This window comes from Cydia amplana, chromosome 12, assembly GCF_948474715.1.
Source record: "Cydia amplana chromosome 12, ilCydAmpl1.1, whole genome shotgun sequence".
Taxonomy (NCBI): domain Eukaryota; kingdom Metazoa; phylum Arthropoda; class Insecta; order Lepidoptera; family Tortricidae; genus Cydia; species Cydia amplana.
Genome location: NC_086080.1, coordinates 4,126,214 through 4,153,934, shown reverse-complemented (window position 1 = coordinate 4,153,934; position 27,721 = coordinate 4,126,214). Strand labels below are relative to the sequence as shown.

The 27,721-nt window shown below is 38.2% G+C and overlaps 2 protein-coding genes across 3 annotated transcripts in view; both read right to left on the bottom strand.

The window, feature by feature from the left end:
* LOC134652831 (fibroblast growth factor receptor 4-like) overlaps nucleotides 1-8,775 on the bottom strand; it is an 87,560-nt gene extending 78,785 nt beyond the window's left edge. Inside the window, exons 1-3 of one of the 2 annotated variants that reach the window (XM_063508014.1) lie at nucleotides 8,688-8,775; nucleotides 5,118-5,155; nucleotides 4,577-4,722 (exon numbers count right to left, since the gene is read on the bottom strand). Coding sequence is in view for 1 of the 2 variants with exons in the window: in XM_063508013.1 (XP_063364083.1) it covers nucleotides 4,577-4,722; nucleotides 5,118-5,155; nucleotides 8,504-8,540 (221 nt within the window). In the remaining variant the exon portion in view is untranslated. Of the gene's footprint in view, nucleotides 1-4,576; nucleotides 4,723-5,117; nucleotides 5,156-8,503; nucleotides 8,625-8,687 lie in introns of those variants that run through there. The other variant, XM_063508013.1, reaches the window with a different exon arrangement.
* LOC134652696 (uncharacterized) lies at nucleotides 8,747-27,288 on the bottom strand. Its single transcript, XM_063507858.1, has 6 exons — nucleotides 27,103-27,288; nucleotides 15,748-15,886; nucleotides 14,409-14,503; nucleotides 11,948-12,092; nucleotides 10,278-10,455; nucleotides 8,747-9,107 (listed from the first exon to the last, which is right to left on the bottom strand). The coding sequence occupies exons 1-6, from the start codon at nucleotides 27,286-27,288 to the stop codon at nucleotides 8,747-8,749; spliced, it is 1,104 nt and encodes a 367-aa protein (XP_063363928.1).
* Between the last annotated feature and the right edge of the window lie 433 nt (nucleotides 27,289-27,721).

The window sequence follows — 27,721 nt, the reverse complement described above, 5'->3', positions numbered from 1 at the left end:
GCTAGAATTACGCAAATTAAAATAATGTGTACTTAGGATGAAATTATTAGGTAGTTACTCAGAGGTGTTAATTTAATGTTATTATTATTAAACTTAAGCCCTTTATAGGTTCCTTATGAGTTATGTTCGGTAGTACCTTTTCATTTCTGTAGAATTATAATCATATGATTGAATGAAATTGAATGAAATTAATTTATTCCAGAAAATATGTCCATATGGGATTCGAGCTAATTAATTAAATAATAAAATACGCTTAAATTAAATTAAGACATATACATACATATAGTGCTATAGTTAGCTCTATATCAATATTGGGTCGTTTTTTTTGTTGTCCTTTACACTTTTTTTCAAATTTGGTATTTTTTATGTTATTTCTACTCAGAATCACGAGCTCTTTCTATCCTAATAGGAGAAAAAAAGTGTCCTAAGGTTTTTATTTCCATTACGTCACCATTTTTCATAGACTTTGTATGGCGGTCGCGGAATGGAAAGATCGAAAAATGTATGGAAATTTTGGGCCACTTTTTTTCTCCTATTAGGATAGAAAGAGCTCGTGATTCTGAGTAGAAATAACATAAAAAATCCCAAATTTAAAAAAAAGTGTAGGGGACAACAAAAAAAAAAACGCCCCAATACCAATTCTGACAGCATTACTTACATTGTAACGTAAATACTGCCCATTTCCTTTTAGATAATGAGAGTTATTGATATTTATTTCGTTTCATATAAATCTAAAGCGCGCAATTTCTGACACGGATAAATTAGTCAAGATTGGTTCACATCTTTGGCTAAAAAGGACCTAAGCTTCATCTTTTTCAAAAGTTTGTACCTCGTCAAATAATGGAATTAGTTTTCAACATTGCTGTCGCGAAAATAAAGAATGAAATGTTTTTAACTTTTAATTTATTTGACTGACCATAAACTATGCAGTTCGCGTCCTAATTTTAAACCGCTCGCACTCATATGCGAGTACGAGCGAGATGCATAGAAAGTAAATTACGTTCTCGATGGCGTTTATGTCAGTGCCAAACTGGTGGTAGCCACACTGGATGAAAGATGTTGCGAAAAGTCACGTACACTAATTTTATACAAGATTATAAGGTAAACGTCCCTGTGCTCGACATGCTAATGCCCAATAGATGACACCCTGCTGTCACCTCTATTGACAATGACTTAAGTTTCAAGATGACATATACTGTGTGACGAACACTAGTACGTTTACCTTATGGTTTTTATAGTAAAGTTTAACTATTAGGTAGGCGACCAAATGCGCAATAAAATTAGGAAAAGGGTTTAATTTAAAAGTGATTCTTGACTGTTATTGACCTGAAATTATAATTTACCCAACAGCTTAGCTTCTGACTTGCTTATTTTGTGTTGACCGTATTGCAAGAAAGGAGGGTAATGCGTTCTGCCATTGATATGAGCAATCGCTTTGGAAATACAAATAGAGTGTGAGATTAGGTAATAATGCTACTTATAGATACTTACTTTAGGTAAAATTGAAGAATGATTATGAATGAAATTTACGGATATCATTTTAAAATTATTTTCATATAGCTGGTCAAGCAAATCTTGTCAGTAAAAAAGGCGCGAAATTCAAATGTTCTATGGGACGATATCCATTCACGCTTACATTTTTCAAATTTGCCGCCTTTTTCTACTGACAAGATCTGCGTGACCAGCTATAGTTATTATTTCTACTAATAAAACAGGCAATATAGTTTCTAAAAATGCTGATAATGAGACAGTCGCTCGCACTTATTGGTGCGCGTGAAATGCACTGCGAGTCATGTCATCGTAGTGTCAAAACAATAACAAGTCAAGTTGAGATTGTGCGCTCAGAATCAGCCTCCGTGTGGATGTGCGGAACCGTGACCAGTTGACCACTGATGGGCTATTTCTCTGTCACTCTAATTATGCCTTCATTGGAGTAAAAGAGAAAGATCCCCGCAATTTGCGAAATTCGGTTTTCGCGGTAGCCCCTCTGATTTTAATTTAATTGTTTTTATGATGTTACTTTCTTGAATTCGAATAGCCGACAATACAGATTGTCGTAAACCTAAGATGATAACTTAGAATTGACTTCGCATCTAACATATAAAGAAATACTTCAGCAAACATGAATTGCCGGTAAATCACTTTCCCCGCTTTCTATTGGCCAATGTCCGACAAATGCCCAATAAAGCATAATTTCAATTAAATCTCAGGCCAATTCGAACGCACACTGACATCAGAAAATATTTGAATCCTGTTAGTAATCGTGCATTTCCTTGGTAATTGTCCGTAGCAAAGGGAATAGATAGTATATTAGAGGGGTCCTGTCATAGTAAATTTTTTAGTCACAGTAAGTTTACTGCCATCTATCGACACACGATTAAAACTCAAAATAAAAATGTATAATACTATCAAAAATGTATATATATGGATAAATTATTTTATTATTTTTATATCAATTCGACCCATGTTCTTTCACTGATACCTATATGTGTTAAAATTGTTAAATATCAAATGGTGTCGTCAACGCTATCTAGCCGAGCATAGGCCAAAGGTGTATGCTGTATGCGCGCCATCTATCCGAGAATGACTTTTTCTTAATTTCAGATGCACGTTTTTTTCCTTAGACTTTTATATTCATCTTATACGGAGTTACATATATCTTTGCTCGTAGGTACATGTAGGTATTGGCGCGCGCGAGACGCACGATAACTAAATGACATTATTCAAATATCATTATGATGTCAGTTTACGTTCGAATTGACCTGTCTGTTTGGTTACGCAGTAGGAATTACTAAGCAATATTAAATTTGTAAGGACCTGTCGGTAATCAATGGAAAATAATTAGCTTCAATGCTTTTGCTTACTGTGCAGTGGCCTTAACTTTACGAAAAATCTTGAATTATTATTATTATGTTCAATCTATTCTTTTACCGTTACCATGAGTAGTTTAGATACTTAATAACTTTCATTTAAAGTTCTTAAATGTATGTTTTTAATTTTATTGAGGATTTTGTAGGCCTTTAGGCAAGTAAGTACCTACTTTAATAATGATATATTTTACGAATGTGTGAATTTCCAAATTAATTACTTACTTAATGTGCATTTTATATAATACAAGCCATTACAAAGTATTAGATCGTCTCTTAGAGTAGAAAAATACCGCTAAATGCGTTTTTGAAACGCAAATTGAATCGAAAATAAATATTGTACTGACGATGATTGAGAGACTTTGCCGAACGACTGATGGGTTCGTAACGATGCTTTTTATTCTAAGTTTATTTATGCAAAGTCAAGTAATTTATCAAATCCAAATTAGGGTTAATGAGATTCTCCTACAGGAATAGTATAAGGACTGTTTATATAAATCAATAGGTATTTACGTTAGAATTCTGATATTAAATTCCGTATTTTAATCAGAAAGTTCCATAAGTATTTCCAAAGTAAGTTTAAGTTCCAAAGTCCAGAGTGACTTTTGTTGGCTTCCTGCTTGCCGCCCGCTTGCCGTTTTGCTACTGGCGTGCTTCTGGCCCTTTCCCCGACTCAGCGCCACGCAGTTCCGAGCTGCGCTGAACTCAGCGCCGATCAGAAAAACGGCGCCTACCACCTCGGCACCGTCAGGGGAGTACTTCGGCTGCAAATGATTAGCGGAATCCGATCCTAATAAGTATTAGCGCGAACCACGACATTTTACCCGCTTTACCATCTGAGCTAGTTGTGGTAATAAATATTTTGTACCGTTCTTCTGCCTACTCATTTATAATTTCCCATACCTAACGGGACACCTAGTAGGTTAGAACGCTTCTAGAACGCGACACTGGCCTTAAATGGCGTAACAATCCCGTGTGGTGACTGTACTAATATTTCTAAAATGTTCACACGCCTCGCCTATATGAATTATTCGCGCAATTTTAGGACCCGTGGATACTGCTCGTAGATTGTGAAAAGGTGAACCATAGGTTTGATTAAAATCTCACTATTTTCAATACTTTCACACTATTGTACAGCGAATTCTAATTAGAAACCTTTTATATAACAACGGTGGACTGTCAAATATATCGAGAGAAAATTCCAAACGAAAGCACAAAAATAGCCGATAGCCATTAATGGAAGAATATTTTATTTTTAAAACAGTAAGAGTAAGATTTTATTTATGAAAATAAATTCTTAGGTATTATGGAGCATTTCCAGTAATACTATGTTTGTAGTAAACACTTAGTTTTAAGATTATTCAAGATGTCTTAACTATGGTCATGGGAAATGGTTAAGTAGGGACAAAGACAAGACAAATAAAACTTGTCAATATCGCTGAAAGTTCTGAAACACCCAATCTCAAGTCAGCTAAAAAACGTTGTAAACAGCTTCATCATTATGCCTCTCTTCGTGTACCTACGCCACTTTTCGCGGTCCTAGGCTAGTCTCATCCAGAAAATACCCGCCATCCTCCGAATGTCTTTCACCCAACGAGCTAACGAACGCCAGGCGCTTACTCTGCCGGGCAACATATCCCGCCCAATTCCAGTTTAGCGTTGTAATGACGTCACTCACTCAAATAACCAGCTTATTGAATAGTACTCACCCCCAGCCGTGTGTGGGTGGGCACCCCGCCACGGGCGCGGGCCGCAGCGCGCGCAGCACGCGCTTGACGACGCCGGCGCCGCTCGCCACGCAGCCCGCCACGCAGATCAGGAGCAGGCCCAGTGTGACCCAGACGAGCCATAGTATCTGGCAACAAAAGGGGGATCAAAAATATGGAAGGGTCACTAAATATGACATGCATTTTTTAATGTAATGATAATTACTTTATTATAGACTTCATTTCCTTTCCTGCATATAAAGTTATATATATGTACAGTCGCCATTACATATATCGGAGCTGCCAAGGTGGTCAAAAATATCTGAACACGCACTCTAGCGTCTTGACAATAGAGTCGTGTTTAGATTAGATATTTTGTGAGCACCTTGGCCGCTCCGATATATCTGATTGCGACTAGACATATGTAGTTGATTGGTGGTGGTTGATTGGTTGGTTCTGCCTTTGGCGTAAACTAACTATTCCGTTCTACAACTTTTTTGCACATAGCTGGTTTTTTCCTTTGATCCGGCGATATAGTACTTACATAAGTATCAAATGCGGATTCAGCAACTTTTGCTGGATCTGAAACAATTTACATGCAATGTATAAGCATTTTACTCATACAAATAAACAAAATTAATCGATTCGAGCCTTAGAAATAAAGTGCTAGTGGACCAGAAAGCTACCGATATGACCCCGATGTAAGTTCAGCGATAATTAATGATTTCGAAGAAATCGGTAGCTTTCTAGTATGGTCCTCTGTCACTTGCTTTCACATGATTCATACTGAACGCGACACCATGTATAAAATAAACCTTTTTTATTTCTAAGTTCTACCAGAACCTCTACAACGACGGACTTAACAGCGATATTAAGTACATAAAAGTTGACACAGAACAAGAACACAGCTCTACAACAAATATATTACCCTTTGAAAACAAAGAAATATCAGCCAAAATAGAAAAACTGAAGAAAGAAAAAAGCCCTGGACTTGACTGCATTCCCAACGAAGCTCTGAAAATTGGAAAAAACATTTTATTGGGACCTATTACAATACTTTTTAATAAAATTGTAGAATTTCAAGTAATTCCTCAAATATGGGCAGAATCAAGGATAATCCTTTTATATAAAAAGGGAGACCCCACGGACATTAACAACTACCGACCCATAAGCTTGCTCCCTACATTATACAAACTATTTGCAATGTGTCTGGAAAAAAGAAAAGCACCGATGATCGAGAAACAGCAACCAGTTGAGCAAGCTGGTTTTTGTTCGAGCTACTCGACTATAGATCACATCCATACATTGGAACTTATAATAGAAAAACATCAAGAGTATAAACAGCCACTCTACCTAGCATACATCGATTACGCTAAGGCGTTTGACTCAATTTCGCACGAGAGCATATGGCAAGCACTTTCAAACCAAAATGTCCCGAGTATATATATTAACATAATTAAGGATATTTATAAGAAGAGCACAAGCAGGGTGAAGCTGGACACACTTGGGCCAAAAATCTTAATCAGAAAAGGAGTAAAACAAGGAGACCCGCTGTCCCCCAGGATATTTATATAGCTGTGTTGCAGGATATCATGAAAGAGCTAAATTGGAATAAAAAAGGAATCAATATCGATTCAGAATTCCTGAGTAATCTAAGATTTGCTGATGATATCGTCCTTTTCGCAAAATCATCTACAGAGCTCGAAAAAATGATCTTAGAACTAAGCCAAGTCAGCGGAAATATAGGATTACAACTTAATACGTCCAAAACTAAAGTCGCTACCAATAGTGTAAAAGACCCTATAACGATAAATAATACAACTATAGAATACGCCGACAGCTATATATATCTTGGTAAACAAATTTCCTTCGAGAAATCAAGACATGAGGACGAGATAGAACGCCGTATCAACATGACTTGGAAGAGGTTATGGAGCTTTAAAGAAATTTTAAAATCTAAACTTCCCCTAAAGCTCAAAAAGAAGGTAATAGATTCGTGCTTGCTACCTTGTCTATCATATGGAGCACAAACTTGGATCTTCCAAAAGAGAACTAAAACAAAAATACGCTCTTGCCAGCGCGCTATGGAGCGAAGCATCCTTGGTGTTAAACTTACAGACAGATATAGAAGTGAAGATATCCGCAGAAAAACCAAACTGATAGACGCCGGACAACACGCACTACAATTAAAATGGCGATGGGCGGGACACGTAGCGCGAATCACAGACCAAAGATGGACGAAACCGGTAACCGAGTGGATGGGCCCCACTGGTAAGAGGAGCAGAGGGAAGCCAAAAGAACGCTGGATAGACGAAATTCAAAAGAAAGCTGGTAGAGACTGGATCTTGAAAGCGCAGGACAGGAAACAATGGAAACTGATGGAGGAGGCCTTTACCCTAACTGGGGCCATGTGACACTCACTTACATTACAAAAACTATAACTATTTAATTGTTATATAACTGTTTAAATTGTATTTATTTCATGTGTTTAAGTATGTTTTAACTATGTAGTTACATGGCAATAAAGGCTTTTTTATTTTTTTTATTTTTTTATTTATTTCTTTACCACAGCCCTCTATAAAAGCTGTGTGCTGACTAATGATGATTGTGTTTTACATAAGCACCTCATTTTATCTCTCTCATTTCAAAAGTCGCAAAATTTCAATTTCAATGCAGCATCAGCGTTCATTACATAAAAAATTCGTTCGCTTTTACTTCGGTGAATTTTTTGCCTGCGACTATAATAATACAGTAAATTCCATTCAATTTAGCCATGATTAACATATTATACAGTCGCCATTAGATATATCTGAGCGGTCAAGGTGCTCACAACTCACAAATATCTGAACACGCCTCTATTGTCAAGGCGCTAGAGTGCGTGTTTAGATTTTTTGAGCACCTCGGCCGCTCCGATATATCGGATGGCGACTGTACTATTTTTGCGCTTTCGTAACTTTCGTAACAACACGTTGGGCTGTACAATGTACCAAACGATTGAGTGATCTGTCTAAAAATATAGCGCGTGTTATGGTTTTATTTTGTTTGGGAAGACAACGCGTTTTCCATGCCTAAATACTCGTAGCGTAATCTATAGGTATGCGTAAACACTACATACTTACCTACAAACTTTTATGTAGAAAAAATCTAAATTATAATTAAGTAAGTAAGTTATATTTATTAGCACAAGAAATTAACAAATTAGCATAAAAAATAACAAAATATAAAAACAAAAATTCATTAGGACGAGCAGAAGAAAAAAATACATTGTGCTAAAAGGTCCCCACTCAGCTTAGGGCCCGATTCGGATTTTGAAATAGACATCTACTAGATATCTTTTAGACATCACCAAGATACGATAACGATATGTTTAAGATATAACCTGTCAAATTTGACGTTTCCGCGATTCTGCATGGAGATACTCTTGAACGATTTCCATAATATATTACTTAGAGATCCAATTCACATCTAATAGATATCTAACTCTATTTAACGTAAAAGTGACATTGGTTGCCCGAATTGAGCTGCAAAAGAGAACTAGTTGAAATCTAAACTATAACGTATCTAGAATGGATCTAGTACGTGTCGTCTCTTGTGAATATCTTGAAGTTCGAATAGGGCAGTGAGTGTCACGAAGTGAGTCCTAAGGACCCACAACGTGACACTGATTTTCAGTGAGGCCTGATAAAACTAAAAACTAAAACGAACGAAAACGGAAATAGATGTGAGATGTCATATATTTACGAAATAAAAAGTGACCCAGGCTTTCAGTGCCCACGGCTCGAACTAAACTCCAGTTTTGTTTCTTCTTGTTCTTCCACTGAGGAACATAAAATAGAAACCTCCTCTCTTCTCTCGACCGTCGGCAGTAGGTAGTATCCAGGTTCATCGCGGGGATACGACGTGCCAGGTTCTAAGAGATTATTTTCTTACCATAGACCGTAGCATTCCCCGACGGTCCAATGCACATCCTCTCATCCACCACCCTGACTCTAGCCAGCAGTTTCACGTCCTTCAGCCTCTTGTCTTCTCTTGGTCATCGGCAGCAGGTAGTATCTAAGTTCATCGCGGGACTGCAACGTGCCTGGTGATTCTATGGGGAACTCTTTTCTCTTACCGTAGGCCGTAGCATTCCCCGCTGGTCCAATGCACGTCCTCTCATCCACCACGCTAACTCTAGCCAGCAGTTTCACGTCCTTCAGCCTCTTGTCTTCTCTTGGTCATCGGCAGCAGGTAGTATCTAAGTTCATCGCGGGACTGCAACGTGCCTGGTGATTCTATGGGGAACTCTTTTCTCTTACCGTAGGCCGTAGCATTCCCCGCTGGTCCAATGCACGTCCTGTCATCCACCACGCTGACTCTAGCCAGCAGTTTTACGTCCTTCAGCCTCTTGTCTTCTCTCCTCTCGGCCGTCGGCAGCAGGTAGTAGCGAGGGCCGTCGCCGTCGGCTATAGGGCCGAAGGCTGGGACATGCCTAATGATCTTGTGGGCGAACCAGGGCGATGGGTGCGCGTCGGACACCATTTGCTCACCGATACTGTTAATAGCAAACAAAACGTTTGAAATCTTTAAGCCTACTAAAGTTTTTCTCGTAAAAAATCTGCTAAATATTTTAAAATTATATCTTTGTCATGTAGATTAATCGATTGACACCTCATATATACAGGGTGGTCCAAACTTTGACGTCCAAAAATTTTTTTTAGATTCCTCACGTCGTGGTTCCTGTCTATCAGAAAATTTGGCTGTTTGATACATTTTGGTTGATGGTCCATTTTCTATGGAAGGGTAATTTTTTTTTCGCGATTTCGGGGTTGGTCCCATAGTAAAAGTTGCTCAGTATAATCCCATAACCTCCCTGGCAACGGGAATGCAGTTATTTTTAGCCACTCTGTACGGGAACCCCGGAATTTCATTAACAAAATTTAAAAGTTTAAAAAATCATTACTCGAAAAGTACGAAAAATCGGCTAACATACATGGGGTATATTCTGATAGCCCACGACGTGAGGAATCTAAAAAAAATTTTTGGACGTCAAGGTTTGGACCACCCTGTATATCAAACCCGGCACGCACGATACAAGCATGTACAGCATACCCACATAATGGTAAAAAAACTTAGCGGAGGTCCCTAACAGTAAAAAAAATTCACTGCGAAGACTGAAGTATACTCTGGCAAACCCACTTTGTCAGTAAAAAAAGGAGCAAAATTCAAATATTCTACGGAGGTCAACCTTTAGCACCTATTTTTATTTTATTTGCCGCTTTTTCTACTTGCACAAATGTGATGCACGCTTTTACAAGCTAAATAATCGTTTCACAACAAAGCTGATATGGTGTGTAATGCTGAAGCAGGATAGCAGATGTTATATACATATCTACATTAACTTGTGACGTCACACTTTCACGGTCTATTGAGATCAGGATGGTCGTTCAAAAGTCATGATTGTTCATGACTTCATGAGCGAGTTCGACGCCTACTACTCTGACTCGTACTTGACGATTTACGGGTGGCTGTGACCACAACCTTTATTGAGGGCTGGATCCGCGCCTGATTAACCAACAAAGTTTCTAAGCTTCAGGTGCGAGGCAAATCTGACCTGAGGGACGCGACGGTCAGGGCTGGGCTGTCAGCACCGCTGCTTTCTGGGCATCCACTGTTTAGGGTTTTAGAGGAACCTCGACATGAGAGAAGAAGAAGTGATAAATACCTGACAAAATAGAATTGTTTCTTCAGCCCCTTCGGTAGCCTCTGTGGGTAGGCCGGGGGAGGTAGTGACCAGCTGATGTTCACAAACATGTCTCCCATGTCCAAGACGGTTTCAGCGCGTACAACCGGCGCGGGGAGGCGCGGGGCATGTGCGCATGAGCATACTCCTGACACGCATTCTGGAACAAGATGATAGTTTAATACAAGGCGAATGGCGGCGGGAGGTTGTGATTTGTGAACTCGACCGTATACCTGCTGCTATCACAACATTATCACACTGCGGACTTAACTTACTTGGACTCATCCCTCAATCTAAGAGGATTTTGGGGAAACCGAGCTCTAGGGAAATAATTTAACATATAAAAAAACATAAGGCCACATTGAGAACCATTTTTTTTGTTGACGCTGAAAGTTAACGTTTAAAGGACTACTAAAGCCGCGTCTACCGCTCCGTAAGCCACGCCCACTAGTTCTTCCCTCCCCGCTAGAACACACACATGGAAGCGTTTCGCGCCGCACATGAATATTGTGTGAGCTTTAGCTCCATCTGACGTTACAAAAATTTATATTTAGTTCAATGAGACTTAAGACGAGATGAAAACCTTTAATTTAAGGTGGATTATGCTGGATATAGGCATGTTTTCTAGTTGCACTACGCTTAAAACGAAAAATTAAGACGTAAGTTTGGTTTTATTTTCATCGAGAAAATTTTAAGCATTCGTGTTTCGACTAGTATCAAACCCCTTATCATATAGTCAAGAAACATATCCGAAAATCACATCTGTTTGTTTCCGGGGCTAGCCACTGCCACCTTTCAAAGATCCTGTTATTTTTCGATGCAGGGCCTTAAATTCTGATAATGTATACCTACCTATAACCGCATCACGTGACCGAACGTTTGCCGCTGTTCTACAAATTTTAATGCATCGCGACGAGTGATATGCTATTTCAGCATTGTTTGTTTACAAACTTTGACTGGACTAAAAGAGCCGTGCTGTATGGGAATTGTGGAGGTATTATAATAATAATGTATTAATATGTTGGTCATAATAAATGATGTGTTTTTTATTATTTGTTTTATACATTGTGTTCCACGTCGTGCAGCCACATAATCATGGCCACGACGGAAGACCAGCTAGCCCAGCCAGGCTAGCACCATGCTGAGTCGGGACCACTTCGTGTCACGTGTTGTTTTCTTCTTTTATTTTGCAACGAATAAAAGATGACTCACACTAAACCGGGCCGGGGCCGAACTGGAGCTCCCGGCGCTTCTTTTTCTTTGGAAATAACCACGTGATCACCAATCCGCCGTCATAGAAGATGACATGTCGGACGCCCCGGCCCGGGCACGGCCCGGTCTAGCGTGAGTCATCCTTAAGTAGTCTGGTCGCACGGCGCCAGTTTCAGGGAGGTGGCTCAACGCTCAAAATTGTCGATAGTTATAGTTGATAAATTCGATCAAATGCCATAGGATGACATAGAGGAACTTACCATGCAATTCTGTGCGCAGAGTAGCCTCGGTCCGACCGTTCCACGAATGCGCGAGCAGTCTTATTTTGTACGCGCAGCCTGGTCCCACTGCGCAAGTTTCCGGGACGTGGCTCAACGCTCAAAATTGTCGATAGTTGATGAATTAGATCAAATGCCATAGGATGATATGGAGGATCTTACCATGTAACTCTGTGCGCAGAGTAGCCTCGGTCCGGCCGTCCCACGGATGCGCGAGTAGCCTTATTTTGTACGCGCAGCCTGGTCGCACTGCGCAAGTTTCAGGGACGGGGCTCGCGTGCGCAGGGATCGTCCACCACGTAGCGTCCTGGTGACAATAACGGGTGTAAATCATACAATTGCAGAAAAGACAGTATGTATGGTACAGATATATACCTACTACGGTAAAACAGTGTATCTTATTAAGTTCCAACTCTAGTTCGTTTACTTTCAAGGGTGGTTAATTTTAAATAATGAACTGCCAGATACAACCTTAAATAATAGAAACGTCATTTCATTATACATCTTGTTATCTTTAAGTGAATGCAAACAGCGTAGCAAATTGAACTAGCGAATTTGAACTCGTGTGAACTCACTCGCGTGTAATTAATTTAAAACCTTTAAATGTATTTAAACCTGTTTACACTAACTTATTTCAACTTTAAATTTATTTTGAACTTTGACTTCATATTTACAGAGATATAAAAAGAGAGAGCATTATGAGAGGTGCCCGAGGGCCTTAGATCAACACGGAAGGGATGCGGCATTCGCACTGTTTCCCCTCTGCCTAGGTACAAAATCAACTGATCTAGCGCGGGTAATAAAACTAGTTGCGCTCGGATTTTTAACTAGACCGAGACTAGACGCGCGAGTGAACACAGCAGCAGAAAAAAATGCCTAATTGCTCGGTTTTTTGTTGTAAAAAGAGGTTACTACTTGCTGGATTTATCGATTTTGCTCGCCCCGTACAAATTGCGGATCGGTCGAGCGACAAATCCGACTTCTCATCTCTCAGAAAACAATAAAATTCTTTGACGAAAATGTGTTAGTGTGCGTGTTGTGACACTTGTGATTCGTCCGTACACAAAAACAGATCGAGGTGTGCAAGATTTGTCTGTGTAGGGTGTCATTTTCTATGTATTTGTGTCGTCATTACAGATTGGATTTTGTATGTAAGTGTGTGAGAAGTGCGACTGTGTGCACGTTCCCCTCCGCGAAAAATGGCAGAATGATTTGAATGTCAAGATATCGCTTGGGCCTATCCCTTCCGACGTGTCGGAAGCCCGTGTTGATCGAAGCCGAGGGCAGTGAACGGAAATCCTGAGAGGCTCATAATCATAATAAATCTGATTTGGATTATTTCTTACAGTGACATTGAAATTATTTTATTCTTCAGGATTTATACCTAGCAAAGGTAAAGTCCGACCAAGCTAACTCTGCAGGGCATTTGCAATAACAAATTGTGGCAAAAATATGACGTTAATAAATTACACCCGCAGGGTAACCGCGAGAATCGAATTTTATGTTAATCTGAGTTGTGTAACTTGTGTACAATAAAGTGATTACTACTACTACTAAAATCGAGGTACGCAAATTACGGGGGCATTATTCTCTTTCACTCTAATTACGCCTTCATTGGAGAAAGATCACCGCAATTTGTGAAATTCGGTTTTTGCGGTAGCCCCTCTGTTTATATTGTTCTGTTCAATAACGTGCATAGTTAGCTGAGTCTAGGGTGTTCACAAATATATGAACAAAAAATGTATCAAGAAGTTAAAGTGCATGTTCAGATATTTTGAGCACCTAGCCAAGATGACAATCGTATTGACAAAAAAACACTAAACAAAAAATAATGTATTTCTGTACATTATTTAATTTTCAAATGGCGTCTATCAATAATTGTTATCATGACTAGGCACTCCGATTAGGCTTTGTTGCCTAGGTTCTAGTATTTACTGCATGAGTGTTATCTAATGACGTGGTCGACGATATTGTAATAGATAGCAGATAAGTACTTAGTTTATCTACTGTCATTGATTACCAAAAAATTGCTTGTAAATCGCAAATTATCAGTTAGCGTACCTTATTACGTCGCATACTGATAAGTTGTACCTATAGCTACTACATATGTATATACTGCATATGCCATGGGCGAATTGAAATACTATAGAAAGGCAAAGGCAAAGGAAAATCACATAAAATAAAAATTATTTAGTCTATTCCTTGTACATGGATCTGGAGGCCTAGCCAAGAATACAATCGTCTACAGAAAACGAAACGAAACGCTAAGATTAACGAGAAAAATAATATTATTATTATCGAAATGATTGTTGTAAACAAAAAAACACCTTACGTGGCCAATTTAACATTTTCACACAATCCAACACTTATATTCATGGTCTTAAGATGGCATTTGGATGGCAACTGGCATTTGGCTTGATTGGTAACTTGGTCGCATCAATATTAGTAGTACTATCTTCTTAAGTCTGCCTTGCCACTGAAGCGAAGATGAGAGATGAGAGAAAACCTGCGGGAATCAACCAACAGCATCTCCTCTCCACTACGCTGGATTAAAATCAACGCTATTGATGTATTCTCCTCTCATTTCCGCCTCAGTGGAAAGGTTGCCTAAAAGGTAGCTTACCCCAGGAATGTTGTATTCATAACACATGGTCATCCTGCAGTCTTCAGTGTCAGTTTCACTGTGTACCTCCAGGGAGTAGTCAAAAGCCGGCGACCCTGGAACAAAAACAAATAGCAATGTCCAGTTCCGAGTTTTTATATAAAGTAGTTACTGTGAGCTACTGTGGTTTACGAGCGTACTTTGTTTTTTTCTACTCGTCGACTGCAATGCTTGAATTAAGACTCCAAAGTGATACCAAAGTGAAATCGTATACTTTTTCCACTATGGGACCCCACAACTCAACTATAATATTCATTTCGATACAGTTTAGTCAACTATAATATTCATTTCGATACAGTTTAGTCAACTATAATGAAATTGACCAATTGAAAGCGCGGATCAAGTACCAGGGCCTCATGGGTTACGAGAAGGTGTCGTTGACCAACCGGCCGGGGGCGCGGGGCGCGGCGGCCGGGTCGCGTACGAGTATGAAGGTATCGCGGCTACTCGCGCATCTTAACTGTATACTTTTGGTTTTTTTACCTACATATATGATTCTTCTACTAGTTTTAAGTATTTTTTTTTGTTGACTCGTAGAAAAAGTATTGTATACAATAGTGATATAATCAAGCTTTTCAATCTCGTACCTTACTTAAGCAACTCAGCAAGCTTCGTTGCCTAAACACGGTACTCGACTGAAAGGCTCTCCATTATATCACGATTGTATAAAATACTATTTTTTGTCAGAGGTGAAGGTAATCCTCATTGTATACTGTCGGAGTGTACTTTGTTTGATTTCGCGTTTGAGGCTTAGCGGTGTGATGTGACGCTGACATACTCCACTGCCTCGTTGCCGCTTAGGTTGAATCAGCAGAGAAATGGGGCCTTACAGACCTTACAGTAAAATAGCACTGTAACGTCAACATTGCCTCCCTCTTGTAGTCTCCTCTTCCATGTCCTTGCTGCAGCATTTGCTGTAGGTAAACTAGATAGTCCAGTGGTTACTGTAATTTAGTCAACCCTCCCACTTTTATCAAATAGCCTAGCACAGGGGTATACAAACCAAGGAAACGCGAGACTGCCAACTAGGCCCGCAAAAAGAACCAAATTTCATACAATTCAATGGGCCGTAGCCCGTGGGTCAAAAAGGTAGCTTCCATTTTCCCTTAATCACGTCTGGCGGCACGGCTAGGGCTTCCACGCTGGACTAGCATTCTAGAGTAACTTAGTTTGCACCTAAACTCCCTATGTCTAACCTGATATCTAAGATTTCTAACCTGATTGGTTGAATAACCAACTAAACTAACTATAACATGTTTCTCTAGATATCAACAAACTATGTTCCTCGAAATATACTCACCTAGAGGCGGCAGCCAGGACACGTTGAACATCAGCTCATGGTCTGACTCCTTAAGCGGCAGTGGAACTGCGATCAGGTTCCTCGCTGGACCAGCATGCTGGACCGGGTAGTGAGGGTCTGGAGGATCTGGACCGCCGTCCTGTGGACAACGATATTTGAACATTATGCGTTACTAATCTAATTTTTTACAAGCAGAAACGTCTGCGACCGATGCTATTAAGCTTAGAATAAATTTAAGAGTGGAAAAATTATTGTCTTGGGTGAGACTTGAACTCTCATACGGTAGATGTCGCTAAGGGTCCCCTAAACCTATAATATGGTGGAAAGATTTGCTGGCTATGGATGAGGTCTTGGTGGCTCAGATGGCAGAGCGCTGGAATATCTATCCAGAGGCCGTGAGTTCAAGTCTCACCCAAGACAGTAATTTTTCCACTTTTAAATTTATTCTAAGATTATGCGTTACTTATTCATAAACGTCTGCTAAGTTAATCAACTGATGATCGTCGTTTGTCCTCTCTAAGCATAACGACAGATAACGGGTCACTCACGTCGGATCATCGGAAATTGGATCGAAACATGTCGAGCTATTCGATTTAATAATACGTGAGTGACTCGTTTAAAATAATTTTAATATAATTAACCCTTATTTATTACACGACTGCCCCAAAAAAAGAGTGTATTGTTTTCAGGGTTCATGTTTGTATGTGGGTATGTAAGTTTCTTTGTTACACCGTAACAGCTAAGTGCCTGAACCGATTTAGGTGTTTGAGATGTCATTGGAATCCTTACGTCATCCCGAGTAACATAGGCTATGTGACGTCATCACAAAACCAATATGGCGGATTATGCACTGCAAATTGTGCAACCGAAACAAAAATAAAACTTATAAACCTATCGAGTTGGGTATTAAAATAAAGGATTTTGAAAGACGATTCTAAAACTGTACACAAAATATGGTTTAAACTATTCATTTGGTAGGACAAGATTTTACAAAATGTAAGTATAACGCAAAGATAAATGAATTGTCTAAATCTATTGAATGGGATATTAGAAGAAAGGATTTTTTAAGGCGATCATACGAATATATATAAGTTATATGTTTAATTGTATCGTTGGAGAGAAAATACGAAATGTTCTACATCGCGCTAATGACATTTCCCTTTGCAGCTATATACGACAACGTCATACGTGGCGCTTACGTTATTTTCAATTGCGAAAGTGTCAAATACGAAAGCAACGGTTTGAACGATTGACTAGGTGAGCATTTCTCAAACAAATTGTACATTTCGATCACATCTTAGATTTCTATAAAAATTGGTATGCTGGTAAAGTACATGAAGCTGAACAATTTCCACCATATTTCCTAAAATGTCCAAGAAAGTTTGTATGAAACATCCTTTTTTGTTACCAGATTTCCTTACACATTTGGTAACAAAAAGGAATGTTTCATACAAACTTTCTTGGACATTTTGGGAAATATGGTGGAAATTGTTCAGCTTCATGTACTTTACCAGCATACCAATTTTTATAGAATTAGAAGAATTAATCTAAGATGTGATCGAAATGTACAAATTATTTGAGAAAGGTGCACGCTTTCTGCAGCTTTTCCAAGTTTCTTAATTGCGAAGGCCGAAGGCCGACCTTCGCGTAGGGCCGAAGGCCCAGAGCGTAAGAAAGGTGCACGCTTTCTGTAGCTTCCCCAAGAATCTCAATTGCGAAGGCCGAAGGCCGAGCTTCGCGTAGGGCCGAAGGCCCGGAGCTTAAGAAAGGTGCACGCTTTCTGCAGCTCGAAGTATCTTAATTGCGAAGGCCGAAGGCCGAGCTTCGCGCAGGGCCGAAGGCCCGGAGCGTAAGGAAGGTGCACGCTTTCTGCAGCTTTTCCAAGTTTCTTAATTGCGAAGGCCGAAGGCCGACCTTCGCGTAGGGCCGAAGGCCCAGAGCGTAAGAAAGGTGCGCGCTTTCTGTAGCTTCCCCAAGATTCTTAATTGCAAAGGCCGAAGGCCGAGCTTCGCGTAGGGCCGAAGGCCCGGAACGTAAGATAGGTGCATGCTTTCTGCAGCTTCCCTAAGTATCTTAATTGCGAAGGCCGAAAGCCAACTAATGGGAAATAATTATGTAGTTGCAGAGATATTAAGCCATAGCACTTTTCAATACGTCTGGTTTTTGGGTCCGGCCTATTTAGGTTTTTAAGCACGTTTTATGCTAACATATCAAATATCAACATGATGAAAGCTCCTTGAAGCAACTTAAGTGCCTTAAATCATATAAAAAAGGTGATTGGTTTGTATGGTCACTAAAATGTATAAAATAAAATAAATTAATTAAAAATTAAAAAACACGACTGCAGTTTAAAAGCGAACTGAAAAGCTAAAAATAATTTTTAGTTATGTTAGTTACTCAACTTAATGAATGTAAAATATAATATATAAGTGTTCTGTCAGGGTCGTAAACAGCAAACGAAAAAGCTGAGGCTCATTTAGGATCGTGACTGTACCTGTATATTTTATTTCGATGCAGTCGGGGACCTGTGAATGGGAAAAATTCAATATATCAAGGTCCCCGACTGCATCGAAATAAAATATACAGGTACAGTCACGATCCTAAATGAGCCTAAGCTTTTCCGTTTGCTGTTTACGACCCTGACAGAACACTTATATATTATATTTTACATTCATTAAGTTGAGTAACTAACATAACTAAAAATTATTTTTAGCTTTTCAGTTCGCTTTTAAACTGCAGTCGTGTTTTTTAATTTTTAATTAATTTATTTTATTTATGATATTTGTTTGTTCTGACGTTGTTTTGGTGTTTGTTTATTTGTAATTTTTGGTTCGACAGGTTTTATTAAAATCATGAAAAAAAACAAGCTTATTGTGACTTTAAGGTCCATAAAACTACCCAAGCGTCACCGAAAATCTCACTTTTATAGACCTTATACATATTAGTATACTGGTTCCCTTGAGGCGATAGACTCAGTATGTGACTGGAATAAGAGACTTAGTGTATATTTTCCTTTGTTTCGCCTTATTACGAAATTGATCTATAAACAAACGAGGGTGTAAATTTTAGCCGAAGCTAACAAAACTTACTAAGCTTTACTGTAATTTTATGTGTGATTGTGTTACGGCTGCCAACATAATTAGTTCGCCTGTCTTTGCCGTCATGGTAAGCCGCCATATCAAAAATAAAAACTCTCTAATTAATAAAACTTACCAACCTCATACAAAGTTCTGTTAAATTTTGTTTCTTTCTAACAACCAGAAATGTCAAAATGACGGATAAAGACAAACGATTATTGACGGTTTGTTAGATTTGAAAGAGATTTAGGAAGGAATAACGCCACTCTGATAAGTATTTATGTCAGATGGCAACCGATGTCTAAAAACTGAATCTAATATTATAGGAAAAGGAATATGTACTTCATTCACTTCATTAAAGTCATGGATCGCCTATTTATTACATAATTTTCGATGTAAATTAAAATACTAAGAATCCCGTCGCAAAATTATGGAACTCACAAAGTAGATCGGGCGAGGGTGAGGCGGGCGAAATCCGGGAATTATTCTCTGCCCAGAATTACCGGGAAATAACGGAAAGTCCTGTAGCCCCAGACACCACGTGGCCATGCCAGAAAATGTAAACAAACAGACACTGAGACACAACACACTTTTGCACATATTTAACACATTGGTATCACAATGAGTCAATGAATAACACAGGGAAAAAGGCACTGGTATTTTAGTCGTTCTGTGATTTTCATGCTACCTTGTAGGTATTACACTGTATTACACAATTATTAAATATTATTACCACAACACTAAACACTAAATTTTAGGCAAAAACTATAGTTAAGTTTTTATGTTTAATCTCAGATTAAAATAGTGTATTTACGCTTGCGTTTACTAAGACATATTTGTATACACATACTCGTATGTAGTTGCTGCTGCTAAAACAACTGAAGTTATCAATTTTCCGTTCTGACCAATCTGATGATAATGAGGCAAGCACACGATTGTCTGAATAACCGAAAACAGACAAATACAAACGCAATGCCAAGAAGTAACAAACATAAATGGATTTTAAGCCATTGAAATAAAGCATACAATTGTGTTGACATTTTATCAAATTGATTTGGATTTACTGCGTTTCTTGTTGGGATGGGTTGATGTCAATCGGATATCGGAGATAAGATAAACAAATAACGTGAATTGTACGCGATTTACGCGAATAGGGGCCCGATTCGGATTTTGTAATAGATACCTATCTATTAGACATCGCCAAGATACGATAACGATATGTTTAAGATCTAACCTGTCAAATTTGACATTTCCGCGATTCTGGAGATACTTTTGAACGATTTCCACAAGATATTACTTAGAGATCTAATTCACATCTAATAGATATCTAACACGATCTATCGTAAAAGTGACATTGGTTGCCCGAATTGCGCAGCAAAAGAGAACTTAGTTGAAATCTAAACTATAACGTATCTAGAATGGATCTAGTACGTGTCGTCTCTTGTGAATATCTTGAAGTTCGAATACGGCAGTAGATCGACGATTCGTTTGTACAACGGTAAACAAGTGCTTGTAATGTAATACTGAATAGTACTGATTTACTGAACTGTTGGAGTGGTGGAATTATTAAAATTCAGTAAAGTGTAGCTAGAAAACTATACTCCTCGACTACTAGCTTGTAATATAGCCGAGTGATCTGACAAGCCAAATTTAAACAGAAGTATTGAGAGTGTTGTTAAGTTAAAAGGTAAAAATCCGCGCAACGGCCATATCTGCTGTCGCAACTCGCGCGGCGCGCCATATCTTTTGATTCCTTCTAATTAGCCAGGAGAATCGAAAAGGAAACTAATAAGCGCGTTGGAGAGTGTAGGCCCTAGTTTCTACGAAAACATCAGCACAATAAGGGAATATTTAAATGTAGATTATTATTAATATCGTGACACTTAATTATTTATTAATTTATATTCTTGGCTCTATTTTCATTGTAAATACTTCATAAATTATTGTAATGGATTATGTAATGTAATTTAATGTAAATAGGTTTCAAATATTTTGCATGCCTACTAGTATAAAATAAAGTATTGACATTATCTAGACATAATAATATTGACTCTACTATCTTATCTGCACATAATGCAATTATCTGCAAATAAACGCATTTCATTTCAAAACACAGGCCTTTATTTGGATTTTCCGGTTTTCTTATGATATTTCTCTTCATTGATATTTCGTTAATAAATCCTGTGGACCGGAAGAAGAGGAAGAAGATGAGGCAGGTGTGACTGGCTGCTAACGTGCAAAAATAATTCAGACTTAGAGTCGGACCAAGAAAAGTCTGCAGCGGATTTGATAGCCCACGCAGTGCAAGTGTTGTTTATAAGTCAATATATAAATGCACGTGTCCTGACTGATTGACTGACTGACTGACTGACTGACTCATCAACGCAGAGCCGAAACTACAAACGCTAGAAATTTGAAATTTGGACACTAGGTTGCATTTATAAAATGTATAAGAGCTAAGAAGCGATTTTGAGAAATTCAACCCCTAAGGGGGTTAAAAAGGGGATGAAAGTTTGTATGGGGTTCAAGTTTTATTTTGAGTTAGGAAATTGAAACTTCGTAAAAAGATATATTATTAAAATACACGAAAACTAATTTCAGCGTTTTTGAAAATTCATCCCCTAAGGTGGTGAAAAGGGGGTTGAAAGTTTGTATGGATATCAAACATTTTTTTGAGCGCGGGACTTTAATCTTTGTACAAAGCCATATTATTAGAAAATAAGAAAAGTAATTTTAGCGTTTTTAAAAATTCATCCCCTTACAGGGTTAAAAAGGGGTTGAAAGATGGAATCCATTACAAATTCTTTAAAACTTCTTAAAAAGGCATAACATAAGATAGCAAAATAACATTATTTGAACGTTATTAAAATTTCAACCCCTAGGGGGGTTAAAAAGGGGATGAAAATTTGTCTTGGGGTGAACATTTTATTTTAAGCTAGGACCTTGAAACTTTGTGAAAAGGTATTAATTATAAAACAAGAAAACTAATTTCAGCATTTTTTAAAATTCGCCCCCTAAGGTGGTGAAAAAGGGGTTGAAAGTTTGTGTGGAGATCAAATACTTTTGAGAGTGCGGACTTGAATCTTTGTATAAAGCCATATTATTAGAACGCAAGAAAAGTTAATTCAGCGTTTTTTAAAATTCGTCCCTTAAAAGGGTTAAAAAGGGGTTGAAAGATTGTAAAGGGTTTAAATTTTATTTTAAGCTACGAATTTGTAACTTCGCAAAAAGTTATTTCATTAAAAGAGAAGAAAACCAATTTCAGCGTTTTTCAAAATTCATCCTTTAAGGTGGTGAAAAAGGGGTTGAAAATTTGTATGGAGGTCAAACATTTTTTTAAGTGCGGGACTTGAATCTTTGTATAATGACATATTTTTAGAATACGAGAAAAGTGTTTTCAGCGTTTTTAAAAACGAATCCCCTAAAAGGGCCCAAAAGGGGATGAAAGTTTGTATAGGGTTCAAATTTGATTTAAAGCTAGGAACTTGAAACTTCGTGAAAAGTTATTTCATTAAAAGAGAAGAAAACTACTTTTAAGAGGCCTTATTCCTTAGAGCGTTCACCGATTTCACGAAATAACACTCGATAGATGGCGTTGGCGCTCGGTACGCGAGCGCCGGCAAAGTTAAGCGCGTTTCAACGCAGGCGAGAATAATATTGATACTTTTCAATTTAATTGCAAAGTAACATTATTTTTAGCGTTATATTGGCACTCTTTATTTTATTTTATAAGCATGGTCGTAGTCAATAGAGTGTATGTGTTGGGATAATATATAACCAGAGGCGAGTAAATAATAACAATATTGACCTCTGGCATGGAATTATTGTGACAATCACTCTTCTTATGAATAAGGTGTATTCGGGTATTTCCGAATGAACAAATAGTGGCGGATAATTCCGAAAGCTGACTCTTACTACAACGGAATATGAGTGATTTTACAATTATTTTCGGAATTACCCGAATAAACCTTACTACTAATATTCGTCATTGTAGTAGTGTTGTATTTTCAAACTTCTTTAGCGGCGCTGTGCACTTTTTGAGGTGGGGAAAAAATGTTAAACTCGCGACAGATCACGTGACCGTAAGACGGACACGTGACCTGATCAAAAAACTGTTACAATGTTATTGAGTTTTTCTTTATTGATTTAAATGCCATCTAGTGAGTTTCCCTCTAACCGGTATTAATATAACTCGAGTGCCAACAGTGATGTGCTTAGGGGTTTCAAGTAATGCGACGAAATAACGCTAGATGGCATTAACATCAATTATACATAGTGCTGCAGACATTTTGCACTAGTCATTGAGTTTTCACTTCTGCCGGCACTCCCGGAGTGCAACCCGTTGTTTTTTTTTTACAAACCATGACAAACCATGAGTTTTGTTTACATTTTTGCTGCCCACAAATTGTCGTCTTTTTGTACTATTTCTGTTTTTAGGGGAAAGTCGGGGCCCGTCCATACTGCAAATAAACATGTTTCTTTATTTGTGATATGCAACTGGCCCTATCTGTTAAAACCAGTCATTGTTTTTATTTAAAACCATGATACCGTTGACTACATTCCACATTTTTTTTTGTTTGATGGCCTCGTCGGGGTCAATACCGAAATCCGATTATTTATATTATGCCATCTTCGCTCCACTCCATTAAGATACCCTGGACAGACGGCCTACCGCGAACCACGTTCGACGTGTTACCTCCCTGTCACACTTACGTACGAATTTACAAGTGCGACAGAGAGGCAACACGTCGAACGTGGTTCGCGGTAGGCGCTCAGGCCTATGGAACTCTCCGCGCGAGCACGGATTTATACCTACGAATCTCTTCCCGTTCACGGTAGAAAATCAAGCTAGTTGGTCGCCGGCGCTCGAATATGCCAAAATGTATGCGAAATAAATGTCTTCTTCACGAACAAATAACACATGTTGTAGTGTGGAATTGTGGATGGATGCAGACACAAAAAAAAAACTAATAAAAAAATCCGTGTTTGCTCTACCGATTAATAGGAAAAGTAACTATTAGACGTTCTCAATATAAGTACTTATACCAATTTTTTTTACGATAGTCGCAAGCTACGTAGTACGTCGTTTTATAAACCGCGTAGTGTTTACGCGGTTTATAAAACGGCGTAAACACTACGGTTACTGTAGGGAGATATGACCTTTTAAAATATTTCGCAGTCACTCATCATAATAAATAATAAAATAAGGAAAAACCCTAACTTAAGACAAAAGATAAATAAAGAGAATAATAAAATAAATTTATAAGTAATTAATAATGATAAAAGGAATATTATAATTATTAATTACTTATTGCAACTTATCTTGCTCATAGTTATTTTACAATTAATAAAACTTATATTTGTACCTTAGGTAAGTAGGTAGGTATCTTTCATACAATCTATAGTTTAGGTAAGTAGGTAGGTACTTATTTGTAAAATAATTTCTAAGCGTCGGCAACCCTAGCTTTGTGCCGGTGCGCGCGGTGCGTTGAAGGTCATTCCATTGTATTTTTGTGTAGGTATTAAAACGGTAGGCATTTGAGTTTTCTTTGAGAGATAAGTATCTGTTCGTAAGAACTATAATATAGCCCTGTGCCCTGGACCTCATCTAGATCGATGGTACTCGTCAGGGCAAAGCTATTGTGCCCAAACAGGATATAGTTATGATGAGTAGATAAGGAGTTCTGGTGACCAACTCCTGACTCCATTATGAGAACCTGGACCTCATCTAGATAGATGGTGTTCGTCAAGGCAAATCGAATGCGCCCAAACACGATGGAGTTATGGTAAGTAGATTAGGAGTTCTGGTGACCAACTCCTGACTCCATCATGAGACCCTGGACCTCATCTAGATAGATGGTGCTCGTCAGGACAAATCTAATAATCCTAAATACGATGGAGTTATGATGAGTAGATTAGGAGTTCTGGTGACCGACTCCTGACTCCATCATGAGACCCTGGACCTCCTCAAGATATATAGTGCTCGTCAGGGCAAATCTAATGAGCCCAAACACGATGGAGTGATAATATGTAGATTAGGAGTTCTGGTGACCAACTCCTGACTCCATCATGAGAACCTGGACCTCATCTAGAACGAAGGTGCTCGTCGAGGCAAATCTATTGAGCCCAAACACGATGGAGTTATGATGAGTAGATTAGGAGTTCGGTGACCAACTCCTGACTCCATCATGAGAACCTGGACATTATCCAGGTCGTCCGGGTATAATAATAATGCAAAACCTAACCAGTATTCAAGTAACACTGAAAACCTATCACCTAGCGAGAGTCTGTTGTTGAAATTAAATATGGTGTAAAAAATGTACTTATTTGTATCAAGATTTTCTAGTCGCTGTATACAGCACTTCTCGGAAATCTCTGGCTGTTTACGAACGCACCATAGTCACCGAACGCCTGACGATCGAGCACAGGTCCGTCCCCTAAGCCGCCTCGGCGGAGAATGAGCGCGCGGCGTCGGTGCAGCGTGATTTATACGTGTTTTAAAATAATATAAATTTACGGCAAGGTAGGTCCTATAGTTATGATTATTTTTTTATGGGTTAACGTATAGTTATAGTTTGCTATAATATTATTTTTAGGGCAAAATAATAGTACAATTTGCGATAAAAAAATATAATGTAACCCTGTTTTCACCCAAAAAATGAAGAAAGTTCGGAAGGTTAAATATCCATTTTTTTTAATGAATCTTTGATTTTCAATAGTCTTAGCCGCTCGTAAAAGATATGGTGAATTGAATTGTAATCATTTCTGTATCAAATGATTCTTGTTTACTGCAAAATTGAGAACCGAAACGACAGTTCTCACTGCAAATTTTGAAAAAGCCTCCCAAGAAAACTCATTTATTTTAGGTTTAAAAAGAGAAAATGTCAACTTGAACGGTCTTACTTGCTAGTTTAAGAAATGATTATTTAAGTACGTTATCAGTTTTTGAATGAATACTAATAGTTACGTCGTAATCTTGAATGAAAAAGGTAACAGATTGCAAAAAACGCTCGCTTGTAGGACTAAGGACTCTTAAGCGTTTTTTAAAATTCATCTCCTGAGGCGGTGAAAAGGGGGTTGAAAGTTTGTATGGAAATCAAATATTTTTGAGAGTGCGGGACTTGAGTCTTTGTACAAAGCCATATTATTAGAACACAAGAAAAGTAATTTCAGCGTTTATAAAGATTCATCCCTTAAAACTGTTAAAAAACGGTTGAAGGTTTGTATAGGGTTCAAATTTTATTTAAAACTAGGAACTTGAAACTTCGTAAAAAGGTATTTTATAAAAAGAAAAGAAAACTAATTTCAGAATTTTTGATAATTCATCCCCCAAAGTGGTGAACAAGGGGTTGAAAATTTGTTTGGAGGGCAAACATTTATTTGAGTGCGGGACTTGAATCGTTGTATAAAGGCATATTATTAGAATACAAGAAAAGTGATTTTAGTGTTTTTAAAAAATCATCCCCTAAAAGGTTTAAAAAAGGCGTTGTAAGGTTGGTAGAGGTTTCAAATTTTATTTAAACCTAGGAATTTCTAGCTTCGTAAATAGGTAGTTACGTAGTAGGTTTTATTAAATAGTGGACTTGAAAATCTCCTGGGGGTTGACTGTTGAGAGGGATTATATCGAGAACAATTTTATTCAGTTTGGGGCTTGAAACTTCGTAGCCAGGTTGTGAAAGACAAATCTAATAATTAAGTTGTATAATACTTAACAAATGATTAACCGTCCCTACTGCTATCTTTTGCTGCATAATGTTCTAAGCTAATGTACAAATCCACGCGTACGAAGTCGCGGGCAACAGCTAATAAGTCATAATTTCATAGAAGTTTGACGTTTAAAATAACACTTGCACTGCGTGAGCTATCAAATCCGCTGCAGACTTTTCTTGGTCTGACTCTATACTTAATCAAAAGCTGAAGGCGTAAGGACACGGTAGACCGTAAACACTGCCTCAAATTTTGCTCTATAAATATACAAACATCAAGGTTTTTATGAGCTTCTTGGATGCTTCTTGGTACGCAATTGGAATTTTAATTAGAATTCACCTTAAGCATTGCATTTATACTTATAGGTTAACGTTTTTAATTATATTGTTTATATACTTAGATAATATTTATTCCGTAAATATGATTGTGTTGCCAAGGTATGTTCACGGGGCGTGAGCAGGGCGTGCCGCCTTTACATATAAAACGCTCACGCCCCGCCCGGAAAACGCGCCTGTGTGACGGGACCTTTAAGCAAAAGGTTAAAAATAAAGAAATAATAAAAAAAACTCACGCTATGATTTCTCTCTGCGCTGATTATTTCAGTACTCTCCAAAAACTCCAATCCCTCTGTCCCAGGTTCTAAAACCTGGTCTATAACCACAGGTTCCAAAACCTTAGGATCTTGAGCTTCCATCTCCCTCTGCGCGTTCTCCGTAGCACACGCGAAACACAACACTAACACACATGGCCATTTCATTTTTACACACAACACATTTTCACTTTGTTTAGGTACTAATATTCGATGTAACACATTCATTTATAAACACATTTTGACACGCACTGTAAAAATCCTTAGTTTTATGTTTTTAGACTAAAATATAAATGATCAGTGTCTAATACTTATAATAAAATAAATGACAGTTTATTCAAACTTTGTTTTTATTGAAATTGAATACCAAACGTCAATCAGGATGATTTTGATCTGTTCCACTCGACGCGTATTAATTAATCCAATTTGCGGCTCAATATCAATTTACTATCAACTATCTAACTGATAATACGGTATAGTAACGGCACCAGTCATGGGACATTTAAGAGGAAATTTTGAGTATTTGTGATATTTCCCTGATACATGTAAAAGTTCTACCGCTTAGCTTGTTAAAAGATGAATATCCTATCCTTCTTTCATG

Excerpts from the sequence above, each read along its gene's own strand:
- LOC134652696 (XM_063507858.1), bottom strand. The coding sequence starts at position 27,288 with ATGAAATGGCCATGTGTGTTAGTGTTGTGTTTCGCGTGTGCTACGGAG. Across the intron at positions 14,504-15,747 it reads GTCCTGGCTGCCGCCTCTAG|GGTCGCCGGCTTTTGACTAC; the intron begins GTGAGTATATTT and ends TTTTTGTTCCAG. Across the intron at positions 10,456-11,947 it reads TCTGCGCACAGAGTTACATG|AATGCGTGTCAGGAGTATGC; the intron begins GTAAGATCCTCC and ends ATCTTGTTCCAG.